General features: G+C 38.4%; 1 protein-coding gene across 8 annotated transcripts in view; it reads right to left on the bottom strand.

The window, feature by feature from the left end:
- The window catches only part of BDP1 (B double prime 1, subunit of RNA polymerase III transcription initiation factor IIIB), an 89,117-nt gene extending 77,753 nt beyond the window's left edge, over window positions 1–11,364 (bottom strand). For 6 of the 8 annotated variants that reach the window (XM_042987980.1, XM_042987963.1, XM_042987988.1 and 3 more), the window contains exons 1-7: window positions 10,926–11,340; window positions 7,411–7,684; window positions 5,953–6,062; window positions 4,751–4,810; window positions 3,476–3,604; window positions 2,172–2,305; window positions 559–653 (exon numbers count right to left, since the gene is read on the bottom strand). In XM_042987980.1, the coding sequence (XP_042843914.1) occupies window positions 559–653; window positions 2,172–2,305; window positions 3,476–3,604; window positions 4,751–4,810; window positions 5,953–6,062; window positions 7,411–7,684; window positions 10,926–11,137 (1,014 nt within the window). In that variant the 5' untranslated portion in view covers window positions 11,138–11,340. The other 2 variants (XM_042987969.1, XM_042988012.1) reach the window with 2 other exon arrangements.
- Window positions 11,365–15,814: the final 4,450 nt, after the last annotated feature.

Raw genomic sequence — 15,814 nt, 5'->3', positions numbered from 1 at the left:
AACTAAGTTTCTCACAAAGGGAAAAATAAAACAGAGAATACTACTCACTCTGTTAGGCATAGTAAAGCACTAATTTACATCACTGCTCTTGTTAATAGCGGCCCTGTCCACAAAGTTAAGGTAGTCTAAGAAAGCAACAGTTAGATCAGATCATGGGAATTATCTAATTTAGCATGCCTCTCTTCATGCCTTCCTAGGAAATTAAGCAATACACTCTGTTCAAAAGCTACCCTTAATCCAAATACGTATTCTGATACATTTATTCTTCCCTCTTCGTTACATAATGCTTCTTTTATCTTAGATTCAGTGGTTTTATGGGTACTCCCTAAAATCCATTCTAGAAGTGAGCAAGACATAGATAATACACTAAAGGTAAGGAGATTGTACTCATATTAGAACTCACTAATACTGCATTACTTTCTGAGCTGTAAAAAAGGACACACGTACTCAAAACTAGTAATGAATAAGGATGAACTGAGATTTAAACAAAAGTTAAAAAAATAGTATTAGTAATTTTTGGTCCTTTTCCAATCAACAAATGTATTGGGTTTACTTTACCTTAATTTCTATCCTTGCTCTGTGAGGAAAAAGCTGTCCAATCATAGAAAAGTCAGTTCCTACCATGCTGATGGCTAAAAAAAACATATCTGTTTCTGTAAAAATAAAAGATTTAGAAAGAATGAAAATTAATCCCAATATTTCAGAGGAAAAAAAAATCTTACATGAAGTATATATTTTGAGTTAAAAATAAATTTGAGAGTATCTAATAGTCTTTTATTAAAGGCCAGGAAATCTTTAGTCAATTTTATTGCTAAGAACTTCATGCATCTAAAATAATGTCTAAACTTTTATACAGAAACATAAGAAATTTATAAACTCATACCAAGAAGCTAAAATTAGGAAGAGAGGGAAGAGAAGGGGAAGAGGAAGGAGAGAAGGAAGAGGAAGGAGAGAAGGAAGAGGAAGGAGAGAAGGAAGAGGAAGGAGAGAAGGAAGAGGAAGGAGAGAAGGAAGAGGAAGGAGAGAAGGAAGAGGAAGGAGAGAAGGAAGAGGAAGGAGAGAAGGAAGAGGAAGGAGAGAAGGAAGAGGAAGGAGAGAAGGAAGAGGAAGGAGAGAAGGAAGAGGAAGGAGAGAAGGAAGAGGAAGGAGAGAAGGAAGAGGAAGGAGAGAAGGAAGAGGAAGGAGAGAAGGAAGAGGAAGGAGAGAAGGAAGAGGAAGGAGAGAAGGAAGAGGAAGGAGGAAGAAGGGGAAAGAGAAGAGGAAGAAGAAGAAAATAACATTCTGCCTATCTGGTCTCAAAGTGTTCTTAAGAAAACCATCAGTCACAGCCACTATATTACTGCTTTAACATAAGCAACTAAGGTGCACTAAGTAGTATATGAAAGAAAGTAACCAAAACAACACACAAACTATTAAAAGAAGTAACCTCAATAAAATAGGATTGGGGAATACAGAGGAGGAAAGTATAGAATCTTTGCTGTTGTCCTGAATTACTCTGTTCTGTTTCATTTTTTCCCCAAAAACAACCTGCATTATTTTTTATAAGAATAAGCGATACCATTCAAAAGGTATTATAAGCTTCAGGCACCTGGGTGGCTCGGTCGGTTAAGTGACCAACTCTTGATTTTGGCTCAGGTCCTGATCTCACGGTTCATGAATTCAAGCCCTGTATCAGCCTCCATGCTGACAATGCAGAGCCTACTTGGTATTCTCGCTCTCTCCCTCTCTCTTTACCCTTCCCCTGCTTGCACTAACTCTCTCAAAATTAACAAATAAACTTAAAAAAAAGTAGTATATGCTTTTTAACAGCACAATTTTGACCCTTAGAAACTCTGTTATACAATAGTATCTAAGGTAGAACATTATTATGAGTATTAGAAATATTAATAGTTTTCCATGTTATTTTTTATACAGGGATTTGACAGAGAGGACTACTCTAGCCCAAATTACCATAATGCTAATTCCTAAAAAGATCACTAAGATAAAGCCAGAGATGGAGTTCCATAATAAGTGGCGGGGGAGGGGGGGGAGGGGGGAAAGGGATGCAGAGGTCAGTTCCAATAAAATTAGCTAGACAGAAAATAACATGGTTTTCATTTTATTTACTTACAGAAAATAATTCACTTTACTTCAAATAAATATCCACAACATTTAAAATGAAAATTAGTTACCTTTATTTGACCATGGTTTAGAATAATAGTTTTTCCTAAAGCTGGAATATGTAGTTGTAGAACCACGCTCAAATATGGGGTCATTTTCCTCAACAACACAGGGGCCTTTTGTCCTTAAAACTTCTACAGTTAAACTGAAAGAGACACACTTTTAAATAGATTTGCATTTAGAACAAGAAAGAAAATAATACATGATATTTGAATAGTTATATTTTGAAATGTGCCATGACAGAATCGGAACAAAAGTATAATATATACTTGAGGTATGCATATTTTCCAAGATTCTGTTAATTTTCACTTAAAATGTGATTGCCAAGTAATAAAATTAAATGCCAACATTCTTCTGAAATCGTTAATAGCAATATAAAATTTACACATTATCTTTGCACCACCAAAAAATTACTTAAATTTTATTGACTTCTGTATGTCCCCTACATTTAACACATATTACATTATCATACTAAACCCAAGAGAAGATGAGAAACATAAGCATCTTATGTTTTTGTTCTATATTCCTGTAAACAAAGCAGTACAATGCTTTTAACTATTTAATGACCAGTAAAATGATCATCACAAAATAATGGCAAAAAACACACAATTATTAAAAGTACTGCATTTATGTTTCATTATCATAGAATTTTATATGCTATAAAAAGATTTTTATACTGAACTGTCAGACTACTTTACATCCCTCTTTTATATTTAGTTACTCGTAAATTTATCTTCTTTTTTAAAAAACACACTTTGGACAAACAACAAATTCCACAATGCCAAATTTGAAAAATTTAATATTATAACTGAGAAACTACAAAGTGAATTTAAACCGTGTCATAACAAAAGTTATATAGAATATTAACCCTGATTAAACCTGATTCATTTGTTGCATTTTCATTAGTTATAACCATACACCAAAATATGGTATTAGTTAATAATAAGAAAACCTGAATTTTGACTTCAAGACTGAGCCAATTTTTGAAATGTATCATGAGTAGAGACCAGCATATAATTAGTGGAGCTCATCCCAATTACCAGTAAAGTTAGTAAAACAATTGTGGAAGGTTAATGGATGACGGATCAGCAGTACCATCTTCTTATAAAAAACACAGCATAAAAATTGCTAAAAATTACAAATGAATCTAACTCATCTTTCTATTTATAACATGCATTAAAAAATATAAACATCAGTGTTTATATGGTCAGGTAACCATGAATGATGCAGAAATTCAATCTCTCTCATTAGACAAAGCACATTTGTTCTTATGTTTGAAACCACAATCTCTTTTTTTTTTTTTTTTTTAACTTACCTTTCTTCATCCAAAATAATGGAACCATCTTCTGCCACTTTTACTCGAGGAACCAGCAATGGCCCGTCATCCACTTCTTCTTCTACTTCTTCATGACCTTCAGCATCAGGAGTACTTTTACCTTCTTGCCTACCGAATGTAAAGATAGCTTAATTCATATATCCAGGAGAAGGATCTCCTGAGTACTATCAACTTCTGAAATAAATTACTTCGAATCCAACCTTCATTTGATTTCCAATTTTCCCTATACCCTAAGTAAAGATACACGTTAAGGATGTGGTTATAAGAATTTCCCCGACTATGGGGTGCCTGGGTGGCTCAGTCAGTTAAGCATCCGACTTCAGTTCAGGTCATGATCTTGTGGTTTGTGGGTTCAAGCCCTACATAGGGCTCTGCGCTGACAACTCAGAGCCTGGAGCATGCTTCGGATTCTATGACTCCCTCTCTCTGCCCCTTGCCTGCCTGCACTCTGTCTCTCTCTCAAAAATAAATAAAAGCATTAAAAAAATTTATTTTAAAAACTATAAAAGGGAAATAAAAAGAAAAATATATACACGTTTATTTGTTTAGACACAGAATAGAATTAGAAGGATACATTAAAAAATTGGTAACAATTGTTGCCTTCAGGCAGCAGAACCAGATGACAGAAAAACAGAGTTGGAAGACTTCTCGGTATACTTTTGTTCCATTTGATTTTTGTACTGTTTTATTATGCTATTCTAAAACAAAACAAAATCCTTTTTAATTCTAAAAGCTTCAATTGAGGGGTCCCTGGGTCGCTCAATCTGTTGAGCATCCAACATTTCAGCTCAGGTCATGACCTAACAGTTTGTGGAGATGGAGCCCCATGCTGATAGTTCTGGGAATACCTGCTTGGGATTCTCTTTCCTCTCTGCCCCTCTCCCCCGCAATCATGAACACGTACTCTGTCTCTCGAAATAAATTAATAAATATTAAAGAAAACAATATTTTAAAAATAAATAAAAATAAAATATAAGGTTTCGTTAAAATAACACCATTGGCCATTTCCATATATAATACACAGTATGGGCCGCCTTACATTTTGATTTAAATCAGACATGCCCGGCTAGCTCAGTCGGTAGAGCATGAGACTCTTAAATCAGACAGTAAGTTTTATTCTTGCTAGTGATTCTATCTAAACATTCCTATCACATGCAATTTGACTATAACAAAAAGCATCATTTGATTTCTTTTTTTTAAAACTGTACCCATCAAAAAACTTATTTTAAAAAAACACTAAGATAAAATGCTTACTCTCTTGTCTGGACTGGTGTCAATGATTTTTCAGTTTTCTTTTCTTGTTCCAGTGAAGAACTAATAAACAACAAACGTTTTTAAATGTGAGACAATTTAATATTTAATATAAAAAATATTTTTAAATGAACAATATATATCTTGTTAATTCTACCCATTGGCAAGAAGGAAATTATTTTAACTTGCATTTTTTTTATATGATAAACCATAACACTATTATGAATAACGGTGTGGCCCAAGAGTCAATTTCTCAGTCAAAAACCTTGTCATCAAATATAAACCTGCTATGCCCTAGGTAGGAACGTTTTGACTCTCTAATTCCTTAGTGAAGGGAGGCTCTCCCAGTCCTCATGTCTGAAGCAACCTACATGGCTTATCTCCAAATTCTATATGTCAAACAACTTACCACCTAGGCTTCTGGCCCTTTGGCAGCAAGCCAAAGACCTGGTAAACCTGAAAAAAGCTACACTCCTGCATCCACCTGCTAAACCATCAACAACATAACAATGAGATTTATTATAAACCATCTGCCTCCTCAGGCTAACTTTACTAAAGAAGCTTTGTTCTTAGAAGATAAATAATATCTACTATAAATAATTAGGAGGTAGAGCATAAAAATTACAGTGTTCCTTTAGAATCAGGGTATAGTGTACAAGAAACACAAACTGCAGTATTGATTAAAGTTGTTTAGTTTTGTAACATTTTGGTAATGTAAGAAAGGAAACTTATTTTTGGGGCGCCTGGGTGGCTCAGTCGGTTAAGCATCGGACTTCAGCTCAGGTCACGATCTCGCGGTCCGTGAGTTCGAGCCCCGTGTTGGGCTCTGGGCTGATGGCTCAGAGCCTGGAGCCTGCTTTCGATTCTGTGTCTCCCTCTCTCTCTGCCCCTCCCTCATTCATGCTCTCTCTCTGTCTCAAAAATAAATAAATGTTAAAAATAAAATAAAATAAAATAAAATAAAATAAAATAAAATAAAATAAAATAAAATAAAGGAAACTTATTTTTAATTTCAGAGGTAAAGGGCACCATCCCAAGAAAGCAGTTACCTGAAATACAACTAAATGTTGTTTAAAAATTCTATCGAAAAAACATATTTGCTATAAGTTTTGTCAACATACCTTTGGAAAACACGAACTTGTACCCTAAGTGTTACTTAACTCACAACATACCCAAAGAAAGGACAACAAGAAAAATTTACTTACGTCATTGGATTATTATCTGGCAGGTAATATATGAAATCTCTCATAGTCATTTTTGAACGATCTGGTGGCTTCTGACTTTCATTTATGGCATATTTGTTTTTCCATTGTTTCTGGACACACAAACACACACAAAGATCCACTTTTCTTTTATAAATGTAGAATTTCACATGTACTATATTCAAAGGTATGTCCCACTCTTATATTCATTGCAAGTGATTTAGTATTATTCTTACCACGATTATTCCCAATTTTAGGACAAACTTCATAAACTGCATTATTAAACAGTGTAGCACATCAAGGAATTTTAAAAACTAAAGTGTCTAGGTCTGGATAAAAGCTCAACGTATAAAATCATACTTACTAATGCCTTCTAACTATAATAGTTTGCTAAGAATTTATAAATACATAGTTTTTGTTTACCCTGTAATGAACTAGATTTCTGTGAATTTTACAAAATTCTTAAAGCAAATGTTTAATTTTTTAATTCCTGAAAATAAATCTACCTAAGCAGATTCTATAGAACATCTTTAGAGACCTAGATTTTAAACAATATAGATTCAAATCCCACTGATATGTGATACAAAGCAAATAACTTCTCTAAACTTGTTTCCACCTGCATAAAACAGCGGTATCTACTACACAAAGATGATAGAATTAAATAATATAAAGCACCATACTCATACTAAGTGCCTTCCTCTGAATTAACAAGGGGATTTTGTAATAATAAAAGCCGACATTTGTTAAGCTCCTTCTGTTTGCCAGGCACTAGTCTTAATGTGTTTTACATATATTTACTCATCCAATCTTTACAACCCTCCAGTGAGATATATACTATCATCACTCTTATTTTGCAAATGAGGATACAGACAGAAAAATCAATTAAATTGCCCAACGACACATACTAAGGGATGACTCTAAGATTCAAATCTTAAATATCTAACTGCAGAGCTTACATGCTTCACTATTGGTACAGTGCAATCTTGGAAAAATAATCGATCTTCAAGATTAAAAAGATGAGCTTTACTATACACATAAATGCAAATTTTTCCCATTTATAATTTCCATACTGTCAATTTATAAAATATTACCAATTCATTTTGCTCAAATATCTGTCTTAATTCAAATGAATGTTATTCATGTAACGAAAAATGATACTTAAAGTTTATTTTATAAATATGCTTTGTATATTTTCTATGTGTGTAGAAACAGACCTTCTATTTTTGGCCTTCACCAAAATCAAAGATATAGATGAATATAAAAATTAACATAGCAGAAAAAATAGCTTATTAAGTCCATCGCGCTTATTAATCATTCAGTTCACAAAAGGGGATCTTCTATTAAAATAAGGAACATTAACTGGTTATGCTCCATTAAATACAGATATTAATCCTCCAAATGATGCCTAACATAAAAACAGAAACCTAGTAGGAACAGTCAAATGTGATTTTTCTCCCTTACCTTCTCCTTTCTCAATTCTTCTTTTAACATTTCTCTTAGTTTCTGGGCTTTATATATTCGGTATCTGTCTGAACATGGCTGTTTCTCTTTTGTTGAAATAGGCTTTGGCTGTGGAACTTCTTGATTAACTGTAGATAAGGGATGAGATTCTGAAGGAACACTGACACCAGACTTAACCAGAGTAGTACTTGATATTCGCTTTCTTCTCTGTGAAACAGCAGAGGAAGACTTACTGGATTCTTCAACATAATTCTCATTGTCAGTCTTTTCATCACTGTCAAAATTTAAAAAAAAAAAAAAAAAGGACACCATGGATCTTTCATATTCTAGTTTTAAAAACTAGCCTGGCAAAAATCTAAACCAGTAAAATCTCATTATTAAAACAATCAACGACTTGAGATATACATTATTCATGACAGATTCCAATAAAAATTTTGTTTACTAAAATTTTTATTTTTTTTTAATTTTTTTTAATGTTTATTTTGAGAGACAACATTGAGAGACAATGTTTATATTTTGAGAGACAGAGAGAGACAGAGTGTGAGTGGAGGAGGGGCAGATAGAGAGGGAGACACAGAATCCAAAGCAGGTTCCAGGCTCTGAGCTGTCAGCACAGAGCCCGACACGGGGCTCGAACTCGTGAACCACAAGATCATGACCTGAGCCGAAGTCGGACGCTTAACCGACTGAGCCACCCAGGCACCCCTTTACTAAAATTTTTAACAGATACATAAATTGTAACAAAGACTGCTGATCTTTTTCAAACGTCAAGTCCCTTAGTGCATTAGAACATATAAGTTTATGCTCATCCTAACTCGTTCAAGAAAAACAAAAGGCCAAGTTACAAATTAAAACTTCATGACCCTACTTTGAATCACTATATAACTGACAATTTTTATTTAAGTTTTTTTTTTTTAATCTTTATTAATTTTTGAGAGAGACAGAGGGAGAGCGGGGGAGGGGCAGAGAGAAAGGGAGATACAGAATCTGAAGCAGGCTCCAGGCTCTGAGCTGTCAGCACAGAGCCCGATGCGGGGCTCTAACTCACGGACCGTGAGATCATGACCTGAGATGAAGACGGTTGCTTAACCGACAGAGCCACCCAGGTGCCCCAACAATTATTTTTTCAAAAACTAAGTTTATAATCTATATTGACATCCCCCTAGCTGATCTAAATTATAAATTGCTTTATCAACCTGAGAGGAGTCAAACCAAACATACAAAACATCAAATTTCTAAAATATCTCTACTACAGTATTTGAGAATATACATTGAGCTACATTAATCAAATCAAATACTGTTTGAGGTAGAAATCATTCCTCTTTCGTCTGGTATGAATACTTACACAGCTATCAAACTCCTAACTTAAAAAAGTACTTAGTCACTCCAAAATACATATTAGATATGGTTCAGATTGGATACACACATTTCAGGAATGGCCTGAAAGCAAATTAAGTCAAGAAGAGAGAGGGTGTAAGAATTAAAAGCAGTCTACATTTTTCATGTTATTAGTTTTATGTAAAAGTAGAAAATGCTGGGGCGCCTGGGTGGCTCAGTTGGTTAAGCGTCCGACTTCAGCTCAGGTCACAATCTCGCGGTCCGTGGGTTCGAGCCCCGCGTCGGGCTCTGGGCTGATGGCTCAGAGCCTGGAGCCTGCTTCCGATTCTGTGTCTCCCTCTCTCTCTGACCCTCCCCTGTTCATCCTCTGTCTCAAAAATAAATAAACGTTAAAAAAAAAAAATTAAAAAAAAAAAGTTGAAAATGCCTAAACCTATAGAATAACCTTTCCAGGTTATTTGCAGGATAGCTCCATGTTTTTAATTTTTTTTTTTTTTTTTTTTTTTTTTTTTTTAGTAATCTCTACACCCAACATAGGGCCCAAAGTTATGACACCGAGATCAGGCTTTGTAATGATACATGCATCATGTGCATTTCATTCAATTATGTTGAATCGTTGAGGACAAAACATATACCCTATAGATTTTTACAGCTGCAAAGACCCACAAAGAAAGAAAACACGTAGTAAAAAAAAAAAAAAAAAAAAAAAAAAAAAAATCAAATATACTCCCTAAATGCCAACTCTAAGAAAGCAAATATTACCAACCTCTAATGTCTCAAGACTACAGAATCAGAGTAATTTATTAAATTATCAATCATCATGCATCTGTATGTAGTTAACAGGATCTCTGCAAACTTTATTAACAGTGACTGTTACTTGTATTTCTTTTTTGAGGAGTAATTTTGAAAAAATATTCATATAAGAAACATGGATATTACTAAGTATCAGTAAGCTGGCAAAATAACATCCTATACCCAGCACCAGTTCAGGCCAACAGAGGAAGTTAGGCCAAAAAGAAAAGGATAAAATGTTCACCTTCTGGTTAGAGCATACAAAGAATTTACACCATCTCATTGTTATTTAATACGATCCATTTTTATTGGTTTCCTCACATATGTATTACAGAAACAGAGACCATTAGTAGCCCAAAATGGCTTAATTTTAACTACTTTGTTATTTACTACCATTGCTTTTATTTTAAAAAGATAACTTTTTGTAGACAACTATTCTGCCATGTCCTATTCAAGAGTTTGTCAGTTTTTTCTAAACTCCACAATAACTTGGCTCTCCAAATCAGAGAGTATTATTTCCATTTTACAGATAAGCAAATTCTGCCTGGGCAAAGTCTGATAAACTGTTAAATTACGAAAAAAATCCTAGGGCGCCTGGGCAGCTAAGTCGGTTAAGAGTCTCACTTAGGCTCACTCAGGTAACGATCTCACGGTTTGTGAGTTCGAGCCCCTGCATTGGGCTCTGTACTTGTGAGTTCCAGCCGGATGTTGGAATCTGGGCTGACATCTCAGAGCCTGCTTCAGATTCTGTGTCACCCTCTCTCCCTGCCCCTCTCCCTCTCTTTCAAAAATAAACAAACATTAAATTAAAAAAAAATTTTAAAGGAAAAAAAAAATCCAGACTCCAAATGTGGTATTAGCACATGCTTTTTCCCTTCAGAAAACATGGCCACTATAAAGGGGCACGCCCTGGAATCAAATCAAGTAGCCGTATCTCCTCCCCATTGACACAACTCAGCATAACCAATGTAACACTGGTCTTTTAAGACTACATAAATGTTTTTTTGAAAATCTAAAAAAGTACCTACCCCTGCAAAGTGCTCCAGAAGGAAGAAAAAAAAAAAAAAAACTACGCAAAGTAATCTAAGCTAACATTACCACGTGTAAATTTCACGTCAAGACTGTTGCACCTGGACTCTTTCTCACCACCACTTGAAGACAAGATTCCCACCCGGAGAAACTACAGACCTTTAACAAAATCCACATGTGCCACACCCTGTGGCCAGAGTGACAAACTGCAGTTTGGAGTAGGTTCATAGAGTCTCAACTGTAAGACTTAATGCAAGCGACAGAATACTCCTAAAGTAAATTCATGGGGTCATATTCCGGGTGACAGGCCCAGAGAGGCGGGGCAGATGAAAATACTCCTCTCTGCATGCTCTTACCTGCTCCTGGGAGGCTTTTCTTGCGGCTCCGTTCCCCCGAAATCCAACGGGGACACATCTGTAGACTCCGCTGGCTTCGGGGAAGAAGCGGCTGCAGGATCCGGGGCCCTGGGAGCCTCTTGTCCACGTTGGGGGTTGGGAGCGGAGGAGCTCCTGGCGCCTACACCAGGCCTGACATTCGGCTTCACGCTAAGGCGTGCCCTGCGGAACATGGCGGAGCCAGGGGGCCCGGGGAGGCGGCCCCACGGCCGCTCTCAGCCCCGAGCCCCGGCTGCTGCCGGGAGAAGGGATTAAGAACTACGTCCTTTCCACACGGCCACACCACCAGCCCAGCGGGCAGCTACCGCAGGTTCACACCCCCACCACCTCCTCCTTCCTCCCGCCGCCGCCTCTTCTTCATGACCCTGCTAAGTTTCCCCCAGTACCTTGCTTCCCCGCCCTCGTAGGGCGCCGGAACTGATTACGCCATCACCCAGCGCCTAGGAAAAGCGTAAGACGCACAGCGCCCGGAGCCATGGTAACTGTCAAACTACAGAGTTACTAGTGAACCGGAAATTGAGATGTTCCGTGGTCAGCTCTCCCCCTCTCCCAGCGTCCCTAGGAGTTACAGAAACGAGTGAAAGGAGGTAGTCAAGACCCTATAAGACCCAAGACCCTTTATAAGACTATGAAAATCATGGGGCGCCTGGCTAGCTCAGTCGGAGGAGCCTGCCACTCTTGATACCAGGGCATGAGTTCGAACCCCATATGGGGGGTAGAGATTATGAAAAATAATTAAAAACTTGAGGGGCGCCTGGGTGGCTCAGTCGGTTGAGCGTCCGACTTCGGCTCAGGTCACGATCTCGCGGTCCGCGAGTTCGAGCCCCGCGTCGGGCTCTGGGCTGATGGCTCAGAGCCTGGAGCCTGCTTCCAATTCTGTGTCTCCCTCTCTCTCTGCCCCTCCCCCGTTCATGCTGTGTCTCTCTCTGGCTCAAAAATAAAAAAAATAAAAAATAAAAAAAAAGTTAAAAAAATTTAAAGAGTATTATGAAAGAGATTATTGGGAGGCTGGCTTACTTTAGGTAATATGGTTAGGGAAGACTTACATGATTAGAAGAAAAATGGCCATAGATGAAATTGGCTGTACACAGTATGGGCGAGCTTTTTAATTCCCTGACTCATTACAACAGCCAGGCCCAACTTCCTTTTTGGAAGAATAAAACTCTACAAGAACATCCTGCTATGTTAATGGCAAAAGAATAAAATCTTTAAATAATTAAAGAGGTTGCTATGTCATCCAGAAGAAGAAAGAGAAGCGTTTTTGAGAGTAAGAGGGATGAAAGCACGTTAGAGAGAAGAGATTCCTCTAAGACTGGAAAGAAAATGGAAGTCTGTGGATTCTGTAGGCTCCCTCCAGTAATCTGGGGAGGGAACAGGACTTCAGATACACCTAAAGAAGGTCAAGAACTTGACAAAGAGCCCCCTACTGAAGATGTCTCGCGAATCTTGTAGCCACTACTAGGACCATTTCGCTTTGCCCAGTATATTCTGGTATAAAGATATTGCCTTTCCCAAAATGTTATGTTCCATCTAAGAATCTAGGGCACTCCCACAATTCTGTAGGTAAGGCAATTAATAACAAGGATTTAATTTGTCATTACTATAAATAAGGGAACAGAATCAGATCTAATTTTATTATTAAATATAAAGTCTTAAGATATGTTACACAACCAAGTCTGTGGAGTAAATTCTTAAAGGCATCAGAGTAATTTTAAAAGTCTTCAGTTTTCTCTAGCAGACACACCCAATATCTCTTGAGTATATCCCTACCATTCACAGAGTATATTTTCAACCGCAAAGAAAAAGGTCAATTAGACTGTAAATTAAGACTACATACACAAACAATAACACTTCCACTTACTTTCCAATCCCAAATTGCTTCCCTCCCTTCTTCACAATGACCCAGGACACAATTCAATCTTTTGCCCCTGCTCAATTTACTCCAGAAGAGGTTGTTTAAGTGGAATCAGATGCTTGGCTCATAAACAGTATTGAAGACAGGTGGGGTTTAAGGTGAGTGACAAGCATACAAGGCTCTCTGAGGTTAAAAGATTGATAATAGCTAACATATTGAGTGCTAACATATACTGAACACTTCGTACTTCACATACATTAATTCAGTTAATTAAAGAGGTACATTTACCTTCCCATTTAATATGGAAGCTTTACTGCAATGAAATAACACACCCAAGTGCACACATCTACTCATTAGTAGAGCTGGGCTTTCAACCAAGACATTCCATCTCCAGAGCTCCAAGTCTTCACCACTTTGTCCTACCTTCTGTAAAATAGGTGACTTTTAGGAGTTAAAATAAAAATTGTTGAAGCTTGGTCACATATACTTGAGAATGCACTGCAGTATTTTCCATACTGTTGTAGATGTTTGAAATTTTCCAACATAAAAGCCTTTATAAAAAGGTGATTTTAGGGTGTACGATCTAACTCTACACGTTTGTTTGTAATAAGTAACAGGAGAGATGAAAAACATAAGTATTGAACTAACCTCAGGCATCGTTGCACATGTTTCTAGCAATGGCAAATGCTCCACGGCTTCTACCCACATTCCAAGGTTATTGTGAATAGGAGATAAAACTGCATCCCCTGCTATTCCCTTCCTATCATACAACCCAAGCATACAGCCATTAACCTAAAATTCCTTCGGTACTGTCCACCGCGACAAAGGCAATGAGATTAAAAGGGAAATTAACAGATTTAAAATCCATCTTCACTATAAATCTCACTTCTAAGAGTCCCTACCTGTTAGGACAGTCGCTCCTCGTTTCACAGTCTCAATCTCCTCTTCCGCAGAATAGGAACAATGAAGCCTACTTACAAGTTTGGTGCTGAAATAAAAAAAATATGTAAAGAGCCAAAACTGTCTTTTGCATATTGAGTTAACCCTTCATCGGTTTTGTCCCCTTCCTCCTCTTCCCGCTTCTGCAAGGGGATTAATGAATGCTAACGTTCTTGGTCTAAAAGTTAGATATAGTGGCGTTTGTTTTTGTCGTTACCAAAAAGAGGGGGCTGGCCAACCCCCAGGGCTCGGTACACAGTGGGGAAAATCCACAGACGCAGTACCTGCTTTTTAGACTCGACCAAATTTGCGTGACCGAGGGGATGCTAGCCTAGATTAAACTCCAGAAGGCGCCAGCCCCGGACCCACCGCGAGGACCGCCCCCGCCTGCCCAGCGGCGCACGCGCAGTCAGCCGCCCGACTCGCGGGAGGCTGCGGTCGGGCCTCGGTGGGCGGGGCGATGGAAGGAGCAGAGGCGTAGCCCGGCTGAGGGCCGGCGCGGGCTCAGCCTTCAAGAGCCGCGGGAGAGGACGACCGCTGAGCGCGTTAGGAGGCCGTTGCTTCTCCGAGTGGCTCTCTTTTGGGTTCGGTCGGGTGTCGGCATGGCCCGTGAGTATGCGGACGGGTGAGGGACGCGGCGGGGAGCGTCTGCAGAGGAAGCCGAGGTCCGTAGGCGCGGCTGGAGACGAGGCGGGAGCCGGCTGATGTATCCCCTTAGGTCCGACGGCGCGGGGACCCCATTCTCAGCCCACCGAGGGAGAGGGACGGTTAGCTTCGGGCCCGCCTGAGAAGTGGGGCATGTGCCTGCCGGCCAAGTGCGAGTTCACAGGGTAAAGAACACCTCTCCGGAGGTGAGGTGTGTGAAGACGGCGGCCCCGGGACGGGTCTTGGTCAGAAAGTGGTTTATAGTTGGTCCTTAAGGTCCTAAGGCCTGAGAAGGACAGGAAGCTCCGGTTGAGTCCCCTCCTTAGTTCTTTTGTTTGGCTCTTCGAGGTAATGTATCCCGAACCGCTGCGTTTACTCGTTTAACAGTGGAATTGTGATGGGCCAACTTGTGGAGCTGTGTTCCCTGTGTATCTATCCTTCTCTCCATACTCCTCAAAAGCTAGACCTTAATTTGGAATGTACTGACCCATATAGACACAGGAGTGGAATGCTGGCTATAAGTGATCTGGTATTTACATTAATTGAACACCTGAATTGGTATGATAATGCTCTTAAGACTTGAAGTGTTTGTGTCTGAGCTTCTTCCTCGGCTACTATGGGAACTCTGTTCAGTGCAGTGCTCTGCTGGCCTGTTAAAAAATGAAAAGCTAACTTCAGATGCATTTAAATAAGAGTCTTTTAACGGAATTGGTATTAATTTTTGAAATGGGAAAAGAGCATGACTGTTTAACTTTGCAGGCGGAAATCAGCGAGAACTTGCCCGTCAGAAAAACATGAAGAAATCCCAGGAAATTAGCAAGGGAAAAAGAAAAGAGGATAGCTTGACGACCTCTCAGAGAAAGCAGAGGTAAGTGATACTAATCGAATTTTCAAATTTCTGAAGTTTTCCTTTTAAGAATGGAAAGAATTTTTTTAAATCCTGGGTAGAACTAAGCTTAGTTTGCATAGTAGGGGGTCACAGATGAACAGCTGTGCTGCACATGCTGTAACTATATGACTACAGTCATCCCAATCCCAGGATGAATCTTCTGCTTCCCCACCACAACCATAAGAACTTCATTTAGCGAAGTAATGGAATGCCTCCCATATGAAAGACACTGTTAGATGCTAGGGATACAACATTTTCAAAGCAGACCTCCGACTCAACCTTGTCAGGATGACAGGTGACTCAATTACAGGGATAAATGTTACGAAAGAGACACAAAAAAGTGTGTGTAGCTATATTCATTTCTGAAGATCCATTGGGTTGGAGAAAATGAAGGTCCACAGCCTTGATATGTAATTATGTAAGAAATAATAGAAAATTAATTGTAATTTTGTAATAATACAGAAATACTCTCAGAGCGCAGCTTAAAATTTCTCACCAAGAAGATGGCTTTAAATGATATGT

The sequence above is a fragment of the Panthera tigris genome, chromosome A1, assembly GCF_018350195.1.
Source record: "Panthera tigris isolate Pti1 chromosome A1, P.tigris_Pti1_mat1.1, whole genome shotgun sequence".
Taxonomy (NCBI): domain Eukaryota; kingdom Metazoa; phylum Chordata; class Mammalia; order Carnivora; family Felidae; genus Panthera; species Panthera tigris.
This window is presented reverse-complemented; position numbering and strand designations above follow the sequence as displayed.